General features: G+C 32.3%; 3 protein-coding genes across 3 annotated transcripts; 1 reads left to right on the top strand and 2 right to left on the bottom strand.

Moving 5' to 3' along the window:
• Positions 1–835: 835 nt before the first annotated feature.
• On the bottom strand, positions 836–6,050 carry Hel25E (ATP-dependent RNA helicase 25E). Its single transcript, XM_088201238.1, has 8 exons — positions 5,770–6,050; positions 3,033–3,437; positions 2,838–2,956; positions 2,031–2,162; positions 1,819–1,965; positions 1,337–1,474; positions 1,011–1,172; positions 836–938 (listed from the first exon to the last, which is right to left on the bottom strand). The coding sequence occupies exons 1-7, from the start codon at positions 5,996–5,998 to the stop codon at positions 1,041–1,043; spliced, it is 1,302 nt and encodes a 433-aa protein (XP_088057364.1). The 5' UTR covers positions 5,999–6,050; the 3' UTR covers positions 836–938; positions 1,011–1,040.
• Positions 6,051–6,476: 426 nt separating this feature from the next.
• On the top strand, positions 6,477–11,350 carry LOC148227488 (uncharacterized). The gene is made up of 2 exons (XM_088201242.1): positions 6,477–6,626; positions 10,423–11,350. Exons 1-2 carry the CDS (start codon positions 6,551–6,553, stop codon positions 10,761–10,763), a joined length of 417 nt encoding a protein of 138 aa, XP_088057368.1. The 5' UTR covers positions 6,477–6,550; the 3' UTR covers positions 10,764–11,350.
• Arv1 (ACAT-related protein required for viability 1) lies at positions 11,349–14,091 on the bottom strand. Its single transcript, XM_088201239.1, has 7 exons — positions 13,963–14,091; positions 13,764–13,883; positions 13,538–13,698; positions 13,350–13,462; positions 13,217–13,291; positions 12,992–13,147; positions 11,349–11,494 (listed from the first exon to the last, which is right to left on the bottom strand). The coding sequence occupies exons 1-7, from the start codon at positions 14,065–14,067 to the stop codon at positions 11,385–11,387; spliced, it is 840 nt and encodes a 279-aa protein (XP_088057365.1). The 5' UTR covers positions 14,068–14,091; the 3' UTR covers positions 11,349–11,384.
• Between the last annotated feature and the right edge of the window lie 5,167 nt (positions 14,092–19,258).

Genomic DNA, 19,258 nt, shown 5'->3' on the forward strand with positions numbered 1-19,258 from the left:
TATAATGAAACAAATTAATCACAATTTCTTAAAGTGAAGAAAAAAAATTAAATAGCAAATATATGCATAAGACAACATGTGAGTATATGTACAAGCTACTTTACAAACATACACATGAGACGTTTCTATGTTCTGTATTGAAACAGGATAAACAGAAGTGTGGTTGACCCTCACAGTATGTCACAATTTTGGTGGTTTTATGTACCTAGCGCAATTACGTCGAACTTTTCGAGCTAGACCATATTTTTTCATGGCTGATCGTATTTTAGTTATTGCTGAAGTTGATGGCTCTGAAAAATCTTTGTACGACATAAGATACATAAATTCCTTCCAAAACTCCACAATGATAATTTTTTCTTTTATTACATTTTTTAACATAAAAAAAGAATTTACTACTGAAGTGTTCAAAAGGAGCTCTTCGAGTTTTTCGAAGTGGGCTGCAATACGCCGTCGTCTGGTCCAATAAATCCATCGCTGCTTTCCCCTGATTGTAATCGCGGATCACTATCGGTTTTTCAACCAGATTACCTCTTCTATTTTTTATATTGTTTAGGAGCTATTACGCCTCGATTCAATTTTTTTCTGGTAATTCTCTAACGTGTTATGGATGTAAATAAAAGACAATAAATAACTTAAAATTAAATTTTTATTACTTAGCAAAAATTGATAATAATTTGTATTAGAAATAATATTTTTTGTTGCGGTAAAAAAAACATAAATGTCATTTCTGTCAAACTATACCTAATATTTCAGTACAAAATAGTCGAATAAATAAAGACGTTTCATTTAAACAGCCATTACACTAACTATAGCGGTTCAAAAAATGAAACAACACTTTCGTACACACAACTTGTTTATTACAAGACATTGTTTTATTCAAACTTACATCGAAATCACAATTATTTATAAGAATTTAAATGGAAACTGTAGTGATAAATCTGAAACCGCAAAAAACAATAATTACTTAAAAATCCAAATAGTAAGTTATAATAAAATTTTAAAATTATTACCTAATCGCTAATATGCTTAAGAATTTTTGTTTATCTCCCTTCAATATACGAAGACAGATCAATCTCTTCGGGCAGTTCTGTTATGTTTACGTCGAAACGTTCTTGTACTTCATTCAACGTCTTTGCGTCGCTCTCGTCAGATACCATGGTAATTGCAAGACCCTATAAAAATGATTCAATATGTAATACACATTTCAAATTAGCTTATTTAAATATTAAAACATATTTAAATCAGTTACGATAGTTGATATCATCATTATAAATCTGATGTCCCTATCTGATATCATCATGTAAAATATAAGAGCTGAATATGAATGATTAATCACCTTTGTACCGAAACGACCAGCACGTGCGACTCGATGCAAATACGTGTCAGAGTCTTCAGGCATATCGTAATTGAACACAATGTTGACTCTCTCGATATCCATTCCTCTGCCAAAGAGATTCGTAGCAACCAGTATGCGCTGAAAAAATAATATACATAATAATAAAACAAATTCATATTATTATAGTTAATATTGTATACAAATTATAGATCAGAATCGATAGTCATATCAGCATCATAAATTTGATGTCCCTATCTGATTTCATCATAGCAATTTGCTGTAACTCTTTAAAACGTTTTTTGATATAGCAATTAGCATTTTATTAAAAAAAAAAAAGTCAGCGCCACATTTAAATAAGTTAATGATTGTTTTATATTTTTGCATTAAAATTAAAAAAAAAATATTTTCATTGTAAATATGAGGGCTATAAAAGCGAAGGTAGCGGTGGTTAATCAACGATAAGTTTTTGAACTAATCTATACCTTTTGAAAATCTTTAAACTGTTGATATCTGGACAATCTCTCGCCCTGCGTCATATTTCTGTGGATTCCGATAGCGGGGAAGTTCTGGTCGGTGAGGAGCTGAGCGAGGGCTATGCATCTTTGAACCGATTTGACGAATATAACCACCTATTTAAAGATAAAAACGAGTCAATAACTGAAAACAAATTTAAAACTTACCTAAAATGCAATACCTGGTTGAACTCGAGCACATCCAACAATTCAAAGAGCTTTTTGTTCTTCTCGTTTTCCTTCAATTTAACGTAATGCTGTTGCAATCCGTGCAGAGTCAATTTGGCTTCATCGTCGACGTATACTTCCATAGGCTAAAATGTTTGTAATACGTTATCATCGCGAATAATGTATTTATAACGCAATAATATAAAAATTATAATTTTTCTTTAAAATGCAATCGTTCATTAATAAAATTGATATTTTTTAACTGAATATGAATCATAACAGATAGAGGTCTAAACAATTAAAAGCATTTCTTTCTTCTCGTGTTGCTCGACGATTGAATCCGGGAATTAAAAAAAGCATAATAAAATACTTATATAAATAACAAGATCAAAATTAACCCATATCATATCTTACTGTCACGATACTTTTTGAGAAACATGACACTGGCATAGATCACACAGTAGAATGTCGGACAGCCAACGACTGCAGGTAGCGACATTGAGCACCAGAAGCATCATTGCGCACCAGCCATTAGAGGAGTGACGTCCCTAGCAATTTCGAAACACTGCAGCCATGCCGGGATAAGCTAACACGGTTAACTGATTTCTTCTTTCTTCAATCTTGACGCATCTTGATGTCCCCCCCCATCCCCGCCCCAGCAAAAACCTACTCGTCGGGCTGCAGTGCATATAGACTATTGACGATATCGTATCTTTCCCCGACCCCTGATTGATTTGACCCAATTTAGATTCTCGTTTCGCAGACGGTTTTACGCGCGTCGATTTTTTTTAATAAACTTTTGAACATTTAGGAACATTTACATCTTGCATAAACTTTTTGCAAACTGGGCGAATTTCCTTGCTGAGCGTGGCCGAAAACATCATGACTTGCTTTCCGTGCGGAGTGTTGCGGAATATCTCTTGAACGTCTCGGCGCATGTCTGTAACAAAGCGAATGTATTAAATAATGCACAATAAGAATGTATTAAGCGATGCTAACTTGCGTTCCTATCTTACCTAATAATTCTAACATCTTGTCGCATTCGTCCAAGATGAAGTGCTTCAGGTTCTTCAGGTTTAGCTTTTTGCTCTTGATCAAAGCCAATATTCGCCCGGGAGTTCCGACGACGATGTGCGGGGTCGACGCCTTGAGGACTTCTTCGTCTTTCACCATCGGTAGACCGCCGAAGAAGACGGCCACCTTGATTCCAGGCATGTATTTCGAGAATCGCTCGTACTCTTTGCTTATTTGGAAAGCGAGCTCGCGCGTGTGGCACATGACCAGTACGTATACGTGATTTTCTGTGGATTCCAACTGCTGCAGGGTCGCAAGGACGAAAACGGCAGTTTTACCCATTCCCGATTTGGCCTGGCATAATATGTCCATGCCGAGCACGGCTTGCGGAATGCATTCGTGTTGCACTGGAACAACAAAACAAATAATATAAGAAACAATTTACACAAAAAGCTGACGTACAAACTTATTTATATTTAAATAAATTAAAGATCAGAATCGATAGTCATATCAGCATCATAAATCTGATGTCCCTATCTGATATCATCATTTTAATCTGAAGAACTAGGCATATAATTACCTAATAAAACACACTACATCTGGCTTGGATCTACTATAACTTTATAGAAATGACAAAATACTATGTGGTTTATATTAATTCAATAAAATTAAACGACTAAAGAAACCAGATAAATCTAGATGTTAGCAAATTTAGTATTTTGCAGTTAAGCTTTCAGTGACTTTTTTGATTAGTATTTGCTATTTTGGAGGTTCAATGTACATGGCAAAAAACGCCTAGAAATCTTTAGCAATTTATTGTGATAAGAAATGTTTATAATTTTTACCAGAAACATCTATTCGCTTGTAACAGAAAGTTACAAGCGAATAGATGTTTCTGAATAGTGTTGTAACAGCCGGGAGAGAATGATGTGTTTAGATTGGCCGAGGTTACAGAATGTTACCCTATCTGGCTCCAAAGCTTCAAATATAAATCATAGTAGTTGTCAAGAAATATTGGGAGCAAAGTTTGTATGAGTACTGGCGACATTAATCATTTCTGCGTTACTCTAAATTCTACTCTTTTGACCTCATATAACAACAGGTTATGAAGTATCTACCTGCAAAATCTATATAATAATAAAACTATATTTTTTTTAATAAATTTAATTTAACCCTTCAGATGCGAGATGCGGATTTATCCCACACTATAAAAATCATAAATTTGCATGTACATACAAAAAAAATATTTCTAATAATATATTTTTATTTTTTAATTTGTATTTTTCCAGAAAAAAAACAGTAAAATTGTAGCATTATTTTCCTGCTTTTACCTGGAATAAATTTTATAATTTCTATATTCTTTATTAATTCATTTTTATTAAATGATTGTCAAAAACATTTATGCATTTTTTCCTTTTCCCTTTATTTTATCACTTTTTACTTTTTAAAATTCAATTCTGAAGGTGAATAAAGATGCAGCAGAGAATGACTACAAACATATAAAAAAAATCACAAATATATCTTTTCCTTTTTTTTTAGTTGATAATTGACATATTTCCTGACTTTTTATGAAATTTAATTCCGCACATAAAGGGTTAACCTACATTAGCTGTTCTAATCTGCTGACGACTCAAGTTTTAGATATATTGAAAAGAACAACCTGACTACTTTTTTTACAATTATGGGTTACAGTTGCATTTGTTGCACAGATTTTGCATATAGATTTACATTCCTTGGAATTTTTGACATAAGCATTTTAAAGCCATTTGCAGACGGGGGGGGGGGGTAATGCATAGCTAAATATGATCACAAATCGATTTTCAATTTGTGGGTCGTGTAAAATGAAAATTTAAATTTAGTTAACTTGCAAATAAAGTGCGTTTTTTTAAAAATATATCTTAAACTTGAGTCGTCGGCGGGTTAGAACAGTTAATATTGGTTAAATTAAAGTTATTATAATTTTTTTTAATATATAGTTTTTGCAGGTCGATACTACATAATCCGTCATAACACATCAGTGGTAAAGAAATTATAGGTAAAAGTGACCGTAAACAATACAGTAGACTCCCCAATAACACGGTAAATTGCGGACATGCTATTTGGATGCCCCTTTGTGTGAGCAAACCAAAGTGAGGATGTCTCACCACACGCGCTTGATTCATACGTACCCCAACTACACGCATCAAAATAGCAAATCGTAAATTTACCGCGTCATTTGGGGGGGGGGGGGGGTCTACATACATTGAAAAGTATGTTTTCTTTTTATATCCATTTGATGGTAGTGGTGTAAATAGTTATTCCTTGAAAAATATTATAAGTCGGCGGGCATGCTCGTTTCCAGAAAATTATAATGACCATCTCTCATTTGTAAATGAAGTTCCGTGCATTTATTATTTCGACTTTATTTTAAAGTACACGTTTTTTAAAGTAAAATAACGATTCTACGAGCATTTGGTTGGAAAAGAAAGCTATCAAGTTATTATACATATATATTTGTGATTGAGGTTAGGTCATAAAACTTAACGACGCCATCTTTTTTTGTAAGTCGGGATAAAGCTAAGCAATTCCATCGAAACGAAAGCAGTTAAGCGTTCGGCACTATCGAACGTTACACGAACAGCGATAATCGGAACGAGGTTATCGCGCCCAACTGATTAAACAAGGTTAGCGTCCACGTGCGAGACAGACGCGGGCGCTTTTGTGCGGGAATGACGCCGAAATAGTTAAAACGATCGTTACCTTCGGAAGGGTGCTCGAAGCCGCAATCGACAATAGCCCTCAAGATCTCGGGCTTGAGTAGAAAATCCCTGAAGCCCGAGCTGTGGATGGACACGTAGGAGCCCTTCACGTCCTTGGGTGGGGCGGCGCCTACGGCGGCGATCGCGGTGGCCACACCGTTGGTGGGCTCGGTTCCCTCCGCGACTCCCTCTTCATCTTCGTAATCGAGAAGGTCGTCGTTGTCAGCCATGTCGTCCGGAAGCAATGGCGCGATAACCGGCCGGCGTGCGCGTCACCAACCTAACACGATCAGATTCGGCCATAAACTCAATTTCATTTTTTAAATACAAATTTATTGTTACAGTTCACATGTAAGCGTTCAGCTTCTTTTTTGCATTTAAATAAGTCCATATAAATATTTTTATCGACCACACTCAGTACAGTACGGATGAATCAACTAAGATGACCATTCGTACTGGATTTACCAGTATGTATAGTACTGGATTTTTGTTCAAACAAAGTCAAATTTCTTAATTTATCAACAAAAAAATCGCAATTTTAGGCCATAGCACTACTTATAACGTGACAAAGTTTATCTAGATGTTGTAAATATAATTTTCTCAATCTCGAAACGTTTCTGTAATTTGTGAGCATTCAGCACACGTACACATTTAAACAAAAATACAAATATCTTTTTGCCGACTGGCAGCATTCGGTTTCAGTTCGGCGTGTTGTGCGCGAGCTGTCACCGCAGTCGTACGTTTGCGAGGCGCAGGGCGCGAGACGAAGGCGACGGGCCGGCATGGCGGGGCTGACGGGGCTGGCGCTGTGCCCTCGGCTCTTGCTGCCTGCTTTACTCATCGCCGCCGGACGAGCAGGTACCGCTTGATGGTTTTACGATTCTCGCTCTACGGGGATGAACTGCGTCGCGATTCTTTAATTTCGATGGTTAATCGAGCCGTCTCGTACACCAGCGTCCCGGCGTCGCGTTCGTCAATCTCGGCCGGAACGACCACTTTTCCAATTAGCGTCGACTCATTGTGATGCGCAATTTTACATTGCATCACACTGGTCAACCCTTTAAGTGGACAAATACTCTAGATAGAACGTATCATACTAACAATACTGTCAGCGAAATTATATTTGCACCTTGCTTTTGTCGATAACGTCAGGTTATCTGATTTAATCAGTTTCATATCAGTCGTATAGTTAAAATATATATATAAAAACTGACAATGTCACACTCGCATTCTACCAAAAACTGCATAAAAAAATATGTAAAAAATCTATGATGTACAAAAAAGTTTTTTAATAATAATTTATTTATATGCTCCAACATATAACAACACATTTTTAATTCATATTGTATCACTAGTAATCTAAAACAGTTCAAATGATATATATTATATAAAATAAAATAAATTAAATTATTTCGCTTTTTCTTCTTACTATTGTCGGTTTAAAGTTTCATTTTTAGTCACTTCTTTATTAATTTATTCGTAATGCATATACATATTTTTAACACCATATCTTCCATTTTAGCTAATTAAATAACTGAAAGATTCGCTTTCCATTTTGGGACTGCAACGGCGATTACGTATTGTCTTCCCTTATTTTATCGTAGTTTGTAAAAAAAATTTTTTTTGTATTTTTCCCTAATTTAACTCATCTTTTAATTTTTTGTAAACTAGAAAATTCTTTGTATTCCTATTTTTTTTTAATAAATATTCATATCAAAGTTTTGGGATTTGAGCCATGGTGATTTCCAACAATTAGGTATTAACTAAAATTTTGAAATTGAGAATAGGCGAGACTTTCGACTATGTCGTGAGGGGTCTCGATGATTAATTTAGAGATCCCGGAAACGAAAAATGACTTAACCACTCTATTTCCGCGAACCACTTTTGTGGTATTCAACAAAAAATCTTACTTACGCTTATAAATAATATTAAAAAATTATTTAGGTATATAGTGACATATCTGAAGAAATATTAAAAATTATAACCACTTAAATAAATATTAATGTTTTTCTTTTCAACGTCGCCAGAGCTGCCAATAGCGACTTTCGCCTTTGTATAAAACGTATAAATAACAATTGATATTTGATATGGAACTTGACTAACATGATTTGTGTTAGTAGCTAACAAATAAAAAAAATTGAAACAGGGATGCCTCTCGGTTTTTAGTTTTGTAATACGAAATTGCTCGACCCTGCCCCATTAAGCTGGAATAAACATGGTTATTATTGTTATCAACGTTATTTTTATTATTGTTATATTGATAGTTGATACTTTATAACAAAATTTATTTATTACTTTTTATTTTGCTAATAAAGCAAAAAAATATAATTCATAATTGTTTCATTGTGACAACCCTAGCACTTAGATTTTTAACTGCTAAGAATGGACATCAAATGCACTGGGAACGTCGCCCAGAGGCCCTTATGGGGTATAAAGGTCATTCATCTGTACCTTGACACTTGACATATATATTTTTTTAAATCTAAAAATAGGCAGCATAGGGCAAGATATAAGGTCCATCTGGTTCGGCCGGTAAACGGTTAACAATGAAATAAAAATCTCTACGACGATAACAGCGTCTTCCTCCATGATGAATGTAGACCTCACGCTAATGATAATAAGTGGCTTTATATAACGAAAGAGAAATCTGCTTACAAAAAAAGGATAGCGCACCCAAAACTGCATAATAACCCATACTTTCAAAAGCCATTAACAATCGCCCATTACCACAGCCATAAAAACACCCTTGGAAGAAGTCAAAACACACGCTGGAGACAATACTTTCGACCTCGCATTGATTGCCATTGTTCTTCGAGCCCCTGGTTTAAACGATTGACACAAATAGTCACATCTTGAGCGTCAACATTTTAAGGGTGTGTTTCCGAAGATAACGCAATTAGTTCTTAATTATACTTGTCAGCGATTCGTTGAAACTTCCTCGAAAGATCGATTTGAAAGATGTGACACTTAGGCGCATCGGGATTCACACTCGAGAAAACGGAACTGAGATTCGCTCTTTCTATGTGGTAAATTATATTTATTCCTGAAAATAAACAGTATACTTATCCCTCGATTTACTTTTACTTGATTAAGAAAAAACTTTTTTTTATTACTCCAAATTAAATATATTTGGTTTCACGTGTGGGTAACAAACGCATGGATTAATGGCTTACTCCCACTTCTCGCACTTGACCTACATCTGAAACCTCTCACTGCCCATGCTTTGGTGGGGAGGGGGATATGTCCAGTTATTGAATGGGGAATATTGATCAGTTTGCTACAGCAAAATCAGGAAAAAATTCTCTATAGATAATTTATTTTTATTTCTTATGTACATTTTTCTTTTAATAAAATTACCTATGCGTTACTTTGTAAGTAAATTTTTATAAAATTATTTCTTAAAATATATTGTACGATTACTTTGTAATTTAAAGACATGTTAAAAAGTACGCGTGAAGACTATTCAATCATTTTATTACAAATGTCGTTCTATGCACCGATTTACGCGATATTCCTTGAAACGTATTTATCGCCTAAATAGAAGGATGAGTGTACTGACTGTCTTTTTGGCTGCGAAGTCACACAAATCCTCCAAAGGGGCCACAAACCAAAAAAGTGTTTTTTTTCAGTTTCAGCAGGAAAACTCCACCTGAATTATTTTGTAGCCTGCGTTTTATGCCCCCAAATTTTTCCCAATATAAACAAGCAAAGGGATAAGAAGACCCTTCCAATTGAAAAATATAACACACAAAAATTTTGTATTGCTCATTATGATTAATAATGAGTAATACATAAGTATAATATATTCTCATTCTTAAATTACTCATTCAATCCTTCTATTAAAGTATAGTTGAATCATATTTTTCACAAAGCCTTTGTTTTTGTTAATAATGTCTGTTTGACCTTTTGTATTCTTGCAGTTATCAGATTTGTTTTTTCCATTGGTTAAAAATATATTGTTTTACCAACGATTATGTCATATTACTAGCTACATCAACATGATACATTAATCATTGCATAATTATTATAAAACAGATACATTGTTGTACGACTCATGTTACAGTGTGAAGATAAAATATTATGTACAGATTGATACATTTTTATTGCACTATTTATTATTTTTATAATACAGTAAGTCTCCAAAGTGATTAATTCGTTTCAAAGGTTTTTGCTTAAGCCAAAAATTCAAACAACACAAAATTCGAATCAAATAATAATTACAGTAAAATAAATACGGTCTACCTACATCAGTTTGTTCAAGTATTGTCTAGTGTTATAAAAGTATTTTTCACGATTGTTTGTATTTTCCCTTTTTTCTTGTTTTCTCAACAAAAATGTAAAAATATGCAACGAATTTTTTTTTATAACTTACTCATAAATTATCCTTTTACTTATAGAAAACTTTAATTCAAAGTATATAAGCTCTACTGTGTCTGAAGTATTGGAGGTCCTAGACACTGACTTTGTCCCAATAGATAAAGTGACATGTAGTTATGTGTCGTTCCAATAATAAGATAAGATAATTTGATCGCTCTCATGGAGAAATTAAATTTAGAGAGAGATAACATTAAATTATTTTTATATTTTCTCAGTTAATTTTTCAACAAGTACAATATATTTTATACTAATATAATGTGAACTTTTCTTGTTTCAGGTGCCATTTTGCCGAATTGCAATCCTCAAAAACTGGGCGAATGCCCAGGAAGCAATCAAATGTGTAATAAAAGAGTGTGCGAGTGTGTGAAAGGATACGTTTACGATTCTCAAAAAGACGAATGTACCAAGTCGCATCCTGACGACGTGCCAGATCATTCGTCGGCCACTTCTTTAATAGTCACCGTCGTTACTTTAACTCTTATTATATGCGCTTTAATATTAGTCGTACGTCGTTATAATTTAGTTAATTGGTTAAGACACAAGATTAACCGAAGAGACAACAGCGTGATGTACGAAGACGTCATGATAGGGCAAGACGACACACCGATAGCAGCCTAGTAAAAAGTGATATGTTAAGGTATACACACCAGTACTGATAAAACAAAAAAATAATAGCACCAATACGTACTCGGGATCTCGTTGGTTTAAACGTTTGGAATATTCCTATTTTTTGTAATGTACGAGCGCATAAATGAGTAGTTTGTATATTAATCCTTAGGGAGTTTTTTACGCCAATTTTGTACATAGTAGATTTTTCATATAAATTTATGTTAGTTGTTTCATTCCTTCAATTAAAAATACTATATTTACTTGAAGAGTATTATTTTTTTATTAATCAAGTCATTTATTGTAATTAAGTTACCCATTTAAATATTTTATGTATAAAAATTATTTATGTTTAAACGACTGTATAAAACCAAATAAATGTGTAATTTGTAATGTACAAAATATCAACTTTATATTTTTTTTTATATGAGAATGTTTTTTGATATATTGTTATAAGTTTTACAAATATGAAAATTAAAATAGCACATTAATCGCATACTATATCTATATTGTAATAAATATGAACGGAACTATGACTGAGCTGTAATAATTCTATTTGTCTTTGTATATATTAAAATAAATTATTAAACAATAACAGATTTGGCACAACTTTTATTCATCTCACTTTGTACTTTACAGAAAAAATGTACTTATAAACCATAAATAAGACGAAATGGAAGTCTTGATTGTATAAGATATCATCAATATTGTCGACGATGCGAAGTAACTGCATTGAAAAATGACTGAAACAAAATATTTTTTATAATAATAACATATGTATAGTTTAATGTTGATCAATAGACATTTATTTTAATATAAAGGATGTTAAGTTATATGCTGAATTCTTTTGGTTTATTTAATCAAAGTTAAATTTAATCAAAATTAAAGTCGAATGTCAATTGAAGACGTAGAAGTTGTAAGTTTTAGACAGTTTTTTGAGAATATTTTCTTATGCAATTTATCATGAAGAATTCTTAACACTTAACTGAAGGGTCAGGCGGTAACTGCCCGCCATGTTTGCTGATGGTAATCCACGGAACGGGTAAAATCAAACATTTTTGTCAGTGTTAATTAACGACGGGTTCTGCAGTATCTATCCGAAAAAACTAAAGCTTTTTGTGCTTGCATCTATGAATTAATATTTGTACCATATGAAAAAAATTTTTTTTTATTAAATTGTACTCTTTGTCCTCATTTACTTGACGATTGGGAAATTAGTCAAATATACACTATGTCGAGAATGGTGTTTTTTACTTAATTATCACATTTTGAGCTTGAAAAAGGTATTTATTATTTAAAATTAGAATGTTGATTTCCCTTCTATGAAGAGAACTATTTCATTAAATTACTTTGTTACGAATCTCTCAAATATAAAGTAAATTACTATGAGAGAAGATATAGTTTTTAGTTAAGAAAGAGTTAAAGCTCATTACTAAGTTCTACAATTATTTTGGAAGGCATCCATCTATTTGCATAACATTTATTGGGTTTATATGTAGCACGATTACGAAATAAATTATAGAGAATTTTTAAATATTGGCAGAAGCTCTTGGGATTAAGTTAACATTAAAATTTCAGGTCTAAAAGGGTTCAAGACAAGGATGCATTCTATTAGTTATTTTATATTATGAAAATAGGAATTAACCTAATGTGTTACAACGGGGCAAACACAACTAATAACTACTAAGTAAATAGTGAAACACCAGACTGAAATAAGTGTCATCTAGGTTATTAATTATGAATTGTTGTTCAGACATATCACTATGTACAACATAGCCCTTTTTATTTTAATTATTTGTCACCTTATTCATCTGTGAGATAAAGAAAATATAGAAAAACCTAATCCACGATGATCTATGGAATTATAATTTTATAATAAACTTATTTTTGATTTCTCAGATATGGCAGAATTTGAAAATCATTAGGGTTCATATGGGATTCACACCCAGGTATATCAGATATTAGTCACTAGTATAGAGGTAGTAAATGGGTTTGTCTAATTTTGACTAATAACGGTAGTTGTGAATAATTAATTATAATGACTAAAATTGTAACAAATATATATAAAGATTTTGGAATATCAGTACATTAACACTGGGTTTACCGGCATGAATCTGTCAATTTGATGGGTGTCATCAAAAACATAAAAGTGCCGTAAATCTAGTGTTAACAAAGATTCATAAATCATAGTTTTATATTGATAGGTGGCATATACAGTGATAATGAAAATTTAAACTTACTTGAATGCGCATTTATGAGGGCTAAAAATTTATACCCAAAAACTAAATATGTATGTATAGATCTATCATGATCGTTTCCCCATATGAGAGCTGGCAATAAGAAGAAATTACCACTGCTGGCCAAAATCAGAGCTTTGCAGAATAATAGGAAATTCACTGAAATCAATAATATATTTTAATTGCCATATTAAAAACGTATAGCTATTACATATTTAATAATGTTACCTTTATCTTTCATTAGAGCCGTATGTCCAAGGAATAATGTGAATATAAAATTTATTACTAAAAATATTGTAGTAGCTAAAAAGAAAGCAACGTTAGAGTAAAATTCAATAAAACACATTCATTCCATACTTACCAAGTAGAGATATAGCAAAAGCTACATAGACTGTTGTAGCTAATGAAAATGGATCCTCATCCTCTAATTTATTGGAGTTATCCATATTTTTAAAAGAATGATCAGGTTTGTCACTAGAACGATTGACAATCAATATAATTATAAAAATTACTAATTATATTGGTAAGGATACATCAAAGCAAACGTACTAAATAAAGCTGTAGTTATCGTCGAATATATGAACGTAGCTCTTATTACTAAATATGGTTTGTGTTGCTCTGCGTTTTAAGTCTGATTTATTGTTGGAATCGTTGGGTAAGTCCATGTATGCATCCATTATAAGTAAGCTTATAAATAATTTCCAGAAAGTCTATAAAAATACTTTTAGTAATATATTTTATTGTATAATAAGTAATTTAAATATAATGATATAACCTTAAAATGTGTGTTGTACAATATATGTCTGTAGGCCTCTTTCGAGAATAAGACTAAATCAACCACTGTAATAACAGGATCATATTCTAAATATTTGTCAGCAATGCTTCCGCATCTGTCCTACAAATTTTATTCAAAAAAATAATATATAGTTAATTTAAAAATTTAATATTATGTCCATAAATATTTTTTTATTTACGCATTTTGTAAGTTTGAGAACAACTGGACTGTATTGGCGATACAAGGGTCCAGCTTTGGCTCCACAACAAATGCAAACTCCTTCGACCACATCATCGACCTCCATGGTTTGAACAACTGTCAAATGAGTGTTGCCACGTTAAAAAATTGCCAAAGCAAATAACGATAAATTCGGGTGCTAAATATATTATAATAATAATTGAATACTTATTTTTATAAACGAGAGATGATTATAGATATTATTCACGGAAGAAAAAATATTTTTTTATCAAATTGTAATGAATTTAAAAAAACGTTTCTTGTATACTTTATTTATATTCAGACGTTCGATGAATAAAAAAATAAAATAAACAAAGAATGATTTTCGAGATCATACATAATTTATGTCAATTTGATCACAGCGAGATACAATTGGTTAGACGACATTTAAAGGTCTAGGCACTTTTTGAAAAGATTTTGCTTCTGTAGGTGGTTTTAAATTATTTTTGGCCATTGAATCACTTATCTACAATTTAGAAGGGCATAAACTTAAAAACCTTTAAATGTTCGAAATAATAAACAGCGATACATACTACTGGTAAACGATATGCTAATTTATGGTCACTGAGGCAATGTGTCTGATCACACCTAAGAGTGGTCGCTGTTGAGCTAATATTTAAAATTAGACTTATATAGTATATTTTGTAGTTTCAATTATAGTTTAAATTTATTGCTTTAGATTGAAACATCCGTTGCATTAGAAAACACAAATAAAGTAATTTAAATATTAAAAACATACTATAAGCACATTTTATGAATATTTATTCATTCAGCAAACTATGGAAAATATTTTAAATTGTAAAAAAAAATATGTCAACATAAAATTTGCCTTACATTTTTATAATAATCAATTTATTTTTCATGCTTCGATTCAACAATAAATTTATAATGACCACATACAGGGCCGGCCCTAGGTTATTTGGCGCCCCAAGCAAAAGCTAAATTTGCGCCCCCCCACCTATTAATACTTGATATAATTCAAATTAAAGTAAAGATATATTATATTTGACACCATGCTCTTTTTTGCGATTGTGGGTATTTAAGAATTTGTAGTTTATTTTTCGTCGCGATTTATCACGTGTGAAAAATTTAAAGAGAACACAGTAGTGTATAAAAAAACTAATATCAGAATATATTCTTTAACAATATTGTTTGATAATTTTAAGTGAATATTGCGCTTTTATTTGGTATCATGGCGCCTCACAAGATCTAGCGGCCCAGGCGATCGCCTGTACTGCCTGCCTCTCGGGCCGGCCATGACCACATAGAAAACATCATTCAGACAACAGGGATACTTAAGAATGCTGCAAAGTTATAGACGAAATCTCGTGCAAAAAAATTCAGCTTGAACAGAAAAATGTATACAAAATCTTTAGACACCAAATAAAGCTGCAAAATAATGATCTTTTCTATTTTTATTATTTTGTACAAGACTGCATATTTGTTAGCTTTTAGCTTGGTTATTGCTGTAATATTTAATATTTATAAGTTAAAAATATAAATTTCGAAAAAAATCTGGTGCATAATTAGCTATAGATTTATGATTTATATTTCTCTTTATGATACAAGTGGAATATTGCAGTTTTTTAAGATACGAATTTTAGAAAATGAGTAGATATACAATATAATATGAAAAATAAACACAAGTTTTTTTCACTGTTTGCTTTCAAAAGACCTTGGACGAGCGAACGTCACTTTCTAAAGGCGTAGATGTTTCGCTGTTCTACGAAGCGACTGCAGCGACTGGCTCGAAGATCGCTGCACATATGCTATTGGCCAGTAAGCTTTTAACCCCTAAAGCAGCGGTCGGGGAACCGGGGTAAATTACCCCAAATGGGGTAAAAATGAATTTTTTTGGGTAATAGGGAAATTTTTCTAATATTTAAATTGCTATTTCATAAACGTGATAGTATGTTTACAAACTTAAACAATATGTAAATGTAAATTAATTCAATAAATAATGTTTATTTAAAATTTACATTGATTGTTTTCTTTTCAGAATGGGGGGGGGGGTAATATCGACTTACGCAAAAATATTTTGGGGTAATGGTTAAAAAAGTTCCCCGACCGCTGCCCTAAAGGATATAAGCCCGAATTCCGACGAGGAGAGGGTAGACGCTCAGGGGCAGACAGTGAGGAGACACCAGCAGCTACTCAGATTCACCAACAGCAACCCCAAAGAGACCATCAGACGCGCCCTCACCGACAGACCCGAAGATCACACACGGAATTCCCGGACAACCAGCCTCAAGAATAACTATTTCCTGACACTAGCCGTACGAAGCCACAAGAGAGCTGAGGATCATCCCTGCTGAATCAGCTTCTCCACCGTTTGGAGGAAACATCTCGCAAATAATCGTCCGACGCGCTCATGTAAATATATTTAGAAAATATCTTACTAGATTTATACCAGAGTCTCACCGCGAGGTCGACGACCCCTAGGGGCATAACACCCCTAAACAACCCTTAATACTTAAGGCTGGTATCCAATGAGGAGAGGACAGACACGGGAGACACAGACCAGCAGGAGATACGGCCCGAGATGAGGACCATGCGGTCATGGACGGCCATCACAAAAGGGACTCCACTAGACATGACTGCAGCACGGGACCAACCTCCACTACACCGTCGCTGCCTCACTTACAACGCCTCCACTGACATCGTCCCTCCGCCAGCTTCTCCACCACCTCTCGGAGAATAACAATCTCGTCCATTACAGTTTGTCACAATATGTAAATTTAACTAATAAATTATTACCAGTTTCCACCGGCGTCTATCTTTACTCGGCGGCTATCTTTACTCGAGCCTTCTTCGAGAAAATTTAAAACAAAATATTTTGATTTGCTTTTCTCAACAGAAATTGTTTCGATTAAAAAACGTTTCGATTCATTTAAAAATACTTAAGAACTTTTCGATTTTATGTATAAAATCAAGCATTGTGCTGAAAAATAGGACAAACAAAATATTAGAAAAAGTGTTAAATTAAATAAAAAAAAAGACAGATATAGGTTCTCGATTATTCGTAGTTTTCAACTATTCAAATAGTGAATAAAAAATGGACGAAGCATTAAAATATTCGAATAAAGTCGTAATTATTTTCTAGGTTTTTACCGATATTAATTTATTTAACCAAATAGTGCAAAAAATCAAATAATTTCCTGTAAAATAATATTTAATTAAAAAATAATCATAACTTAGCAATATTTATTTTGATTAATCATTAATTACCTACAAAATCGTTGAACTTTTTGAATTTTGCAAAATATGCATAGCACATAACTGTGTTAATTACTATGAGGGCGTCAAAAGTAAAACGCCTTATTTATTATTTTACATACTTTTTGATCAGGGACGTCACTTCAGCTTTTTCCAGGGTGGATTAAAACTTAGCCGGTTTATGAATTTACGTATAAAATTACAACCCCCTTTCATGTTAAAAATCTCCGTGTTTTTTTAGTGATTTGGTTCAATATCCTTAATGTTGCTGTATTTAAAAAAAATACACCGCAGACGAAATTTTTTCATTAAAATCAAATATATTTTAATTGAATGTTAGATTTTTGACAAATAATTCTATGATTTAAATATTTCAAAGAAAATTACTGTATTTTTAGTTTATGATATAAACATAAAACAATAAGCAGTGAATTTTATTTCAACTCAAATACGATTTTTTTGAGAAGTACCAAATTATTTTATATGTTTATGGCAAATTGTAGGCTAAGCAAATGTACCCCACAAATTATGTCGCTGTGTCGCAAAATGGAAGTACGAAAATTCATCATGTATTTGTACAGTAACAAAATTTGAGAAAATATGATGAACGTGTTCCAAGATCCACAATGATAAAAAATGAACTTTCGCTAACGACGCATTCTACGATGTCATATTGAATCTCGGCAAAATGACCGTTTCAATTCTCCATATTTTCATTTCACATAACACATATTATTTTTCAATTAAATATAGGTTGTGAGAAGCAAAATTAGCTTTAATACATAATTGTATTCTCATTTATGTTCAATAACTAAATATCTATTGGATATTATTTTTGGAACAAATTCGATTTATATATAGATCGGAGACGTTTCATTGCTTATTTTGTGCGGAATTACATGTAAATTAAATTACCAGATTTAAGATCAGCAGCGATTGAATTTATTTAGTAAAATTGATAAAATATTTTAAGTACATAATTTAAATGAATTTATTGTATATACAATAGCTAATAGTGTTTGGAAAGAATTTGATATAAATAAATATTGGATCCGTATTTGCATTTGTTTTTCGCGGAATTGCATATAAATTTAATAACTAGGAATAAAACCTTTGCGTCGTAAAGCAACAAATAAAAATAGCTAATAACTATGCAAAAAATTGTAGCAAGCACATGTTTTTAAGATAAGGACTGAACGATATTAAAGGGTGAGTCTTTCAAACAGTTTGTTTCATTCAACAAAAGAATTCTGCGATTTTGGTCATAGTAGACACCCTTCTAACATTCTATTCACAAATGTTTTTCGATAGCACTTCAATTGTCTTACACTTCGAAACAAAATAAGGGCGCGTAAAAGACCATTGATTTTAAAGAACATTGAGAGAAAAATCGACAGAAAAACGAGTATATTGAGAGAAAAAACGACTACATGTGTTGCTCAAGTATACAAGATTTTTTCAAATTGCATTTGAGATGGTATAAACGAATATTCGATCAATTATTCGAATATTCATATAGTTGAAAATCAGGCAAATTATTTATATAATTCGATTTACAACTCTAATGCAGAGTGAATTAAAATGGAATTGAAATAGTTATCTCCCAAAATTGAATAAATCAATACACCTGAAGTAACTCTACCCTCGAAGAATTATTCCCAAATGTATTAATCGCATTAAGGATACTAATGACTATGCCCGTTTCAGTTGCCAAGGGAGAGAGAACTTTATCAAAATTAAAACTTATTAAGAACTATCTACGATCTGGCATGAGTCAAGAAAAATTGAAACGCTTGACAAAAATTTCAATGGAAAATGAAAATTCCCAATCTTTCACTTCGCTAATGAATTTCTCTAAAATAAAAACCACACGAATTCATTTTAGCAAAATAAATTACAAAACTTTTGTAATTATTAACTAATTTAGTAGTTTTAAAATTTTTTGATAGCTTTCTTTTTTTTTTGTATTGTATTGTATATTATCGTTTTTATAGTTCTCTATTTTTTAGGTGTAAGAGGAACCTTGCAGTCAGGCGCAAAAA

The sequence above is a fragment of the Plectrocnemia conspersa genome, unplaced genomic scaffold (assembly GCF_051122295.1).
Source record: "Plectrocnemia conspersa isolate PC_06_02 unplaced genomic scaffold, ASM5112229v1 ptg000013l, whole genome shotgun sequence".
Classification (NCBI taxonomy): Eukaryota; Metazoa; Arthropoda; class Insecta; order Trichoptera; family Polycentropodidae; genus Plectrocnemia; species Plectrocnemia conspersa.

What these genes read in the sequence shown, in the direction of transcription:
- Hel25E (XM_088201238.1), bottom strand. Translation starts at nt 5,998, where the DNA reads ATGGCTGACAACGACGACCTTCTCGATTACGAAGATGAAGAGGGAGTC. An exon ending in CTTCGAGCACCCTTCCGAAG is followed by an intron (nt 3,438 to 5,769) that starts GTAACGATCGTT and finishes TTGTTGTTCCAG; the next exon opens with TGCAACACGAATGCATTCCG. An exon ending in CAAGATGTTAGAATTATTAG is followed by an intron (nt 2,957 to 3,032) that starts GTAAGATAGGAA and finishes GCTTTGTTACAG; the next exon opens with ACATGCGCCGAGACGTTCAA.
- LOC148227488 (XM_088201242.1), top strand. Translation starts at nt 6,551, where the DNA reads ATGGCGGGGCTGACGGGGCTGGCGCTGTGCCCTCGGCTCTTGCTGCCT. An exon ending in CATCGCCGCCGGACGAGCAG is followed by an intron (nt 6,627 to 10,422) that starts GTACCGCTTGAT and finishes TTCTTGTTTCAG; the next exon opens with GTGCCATTTTGCCGAATTGC.
- Arv1 (XM_088201239.1), bottom strand. Translation starts at nt 14,067, where the DNA reads ATGGAGGTCGATGATGTGGTCGAAGGAGTTTGCATTTGTTGTGGAGCC. An exon ending in TTCTCAAACTTACAAAATGC is followed by an intron (nt 13,884 to 13,962) that starts GTAAATAAAAAA and finishes TAAAATTTGTAG; the next exon opens with GACAGATGCGGAAGCATTGC. An exon ending in GGCTCTAATGAAAGATAAAG is followed by an intron (nt 13,148 to 13,216) that starts GTAACATTATTA and finishes TATTGATTTCAG; the next exon opens with TGAATTTCCTATTATTCTGC.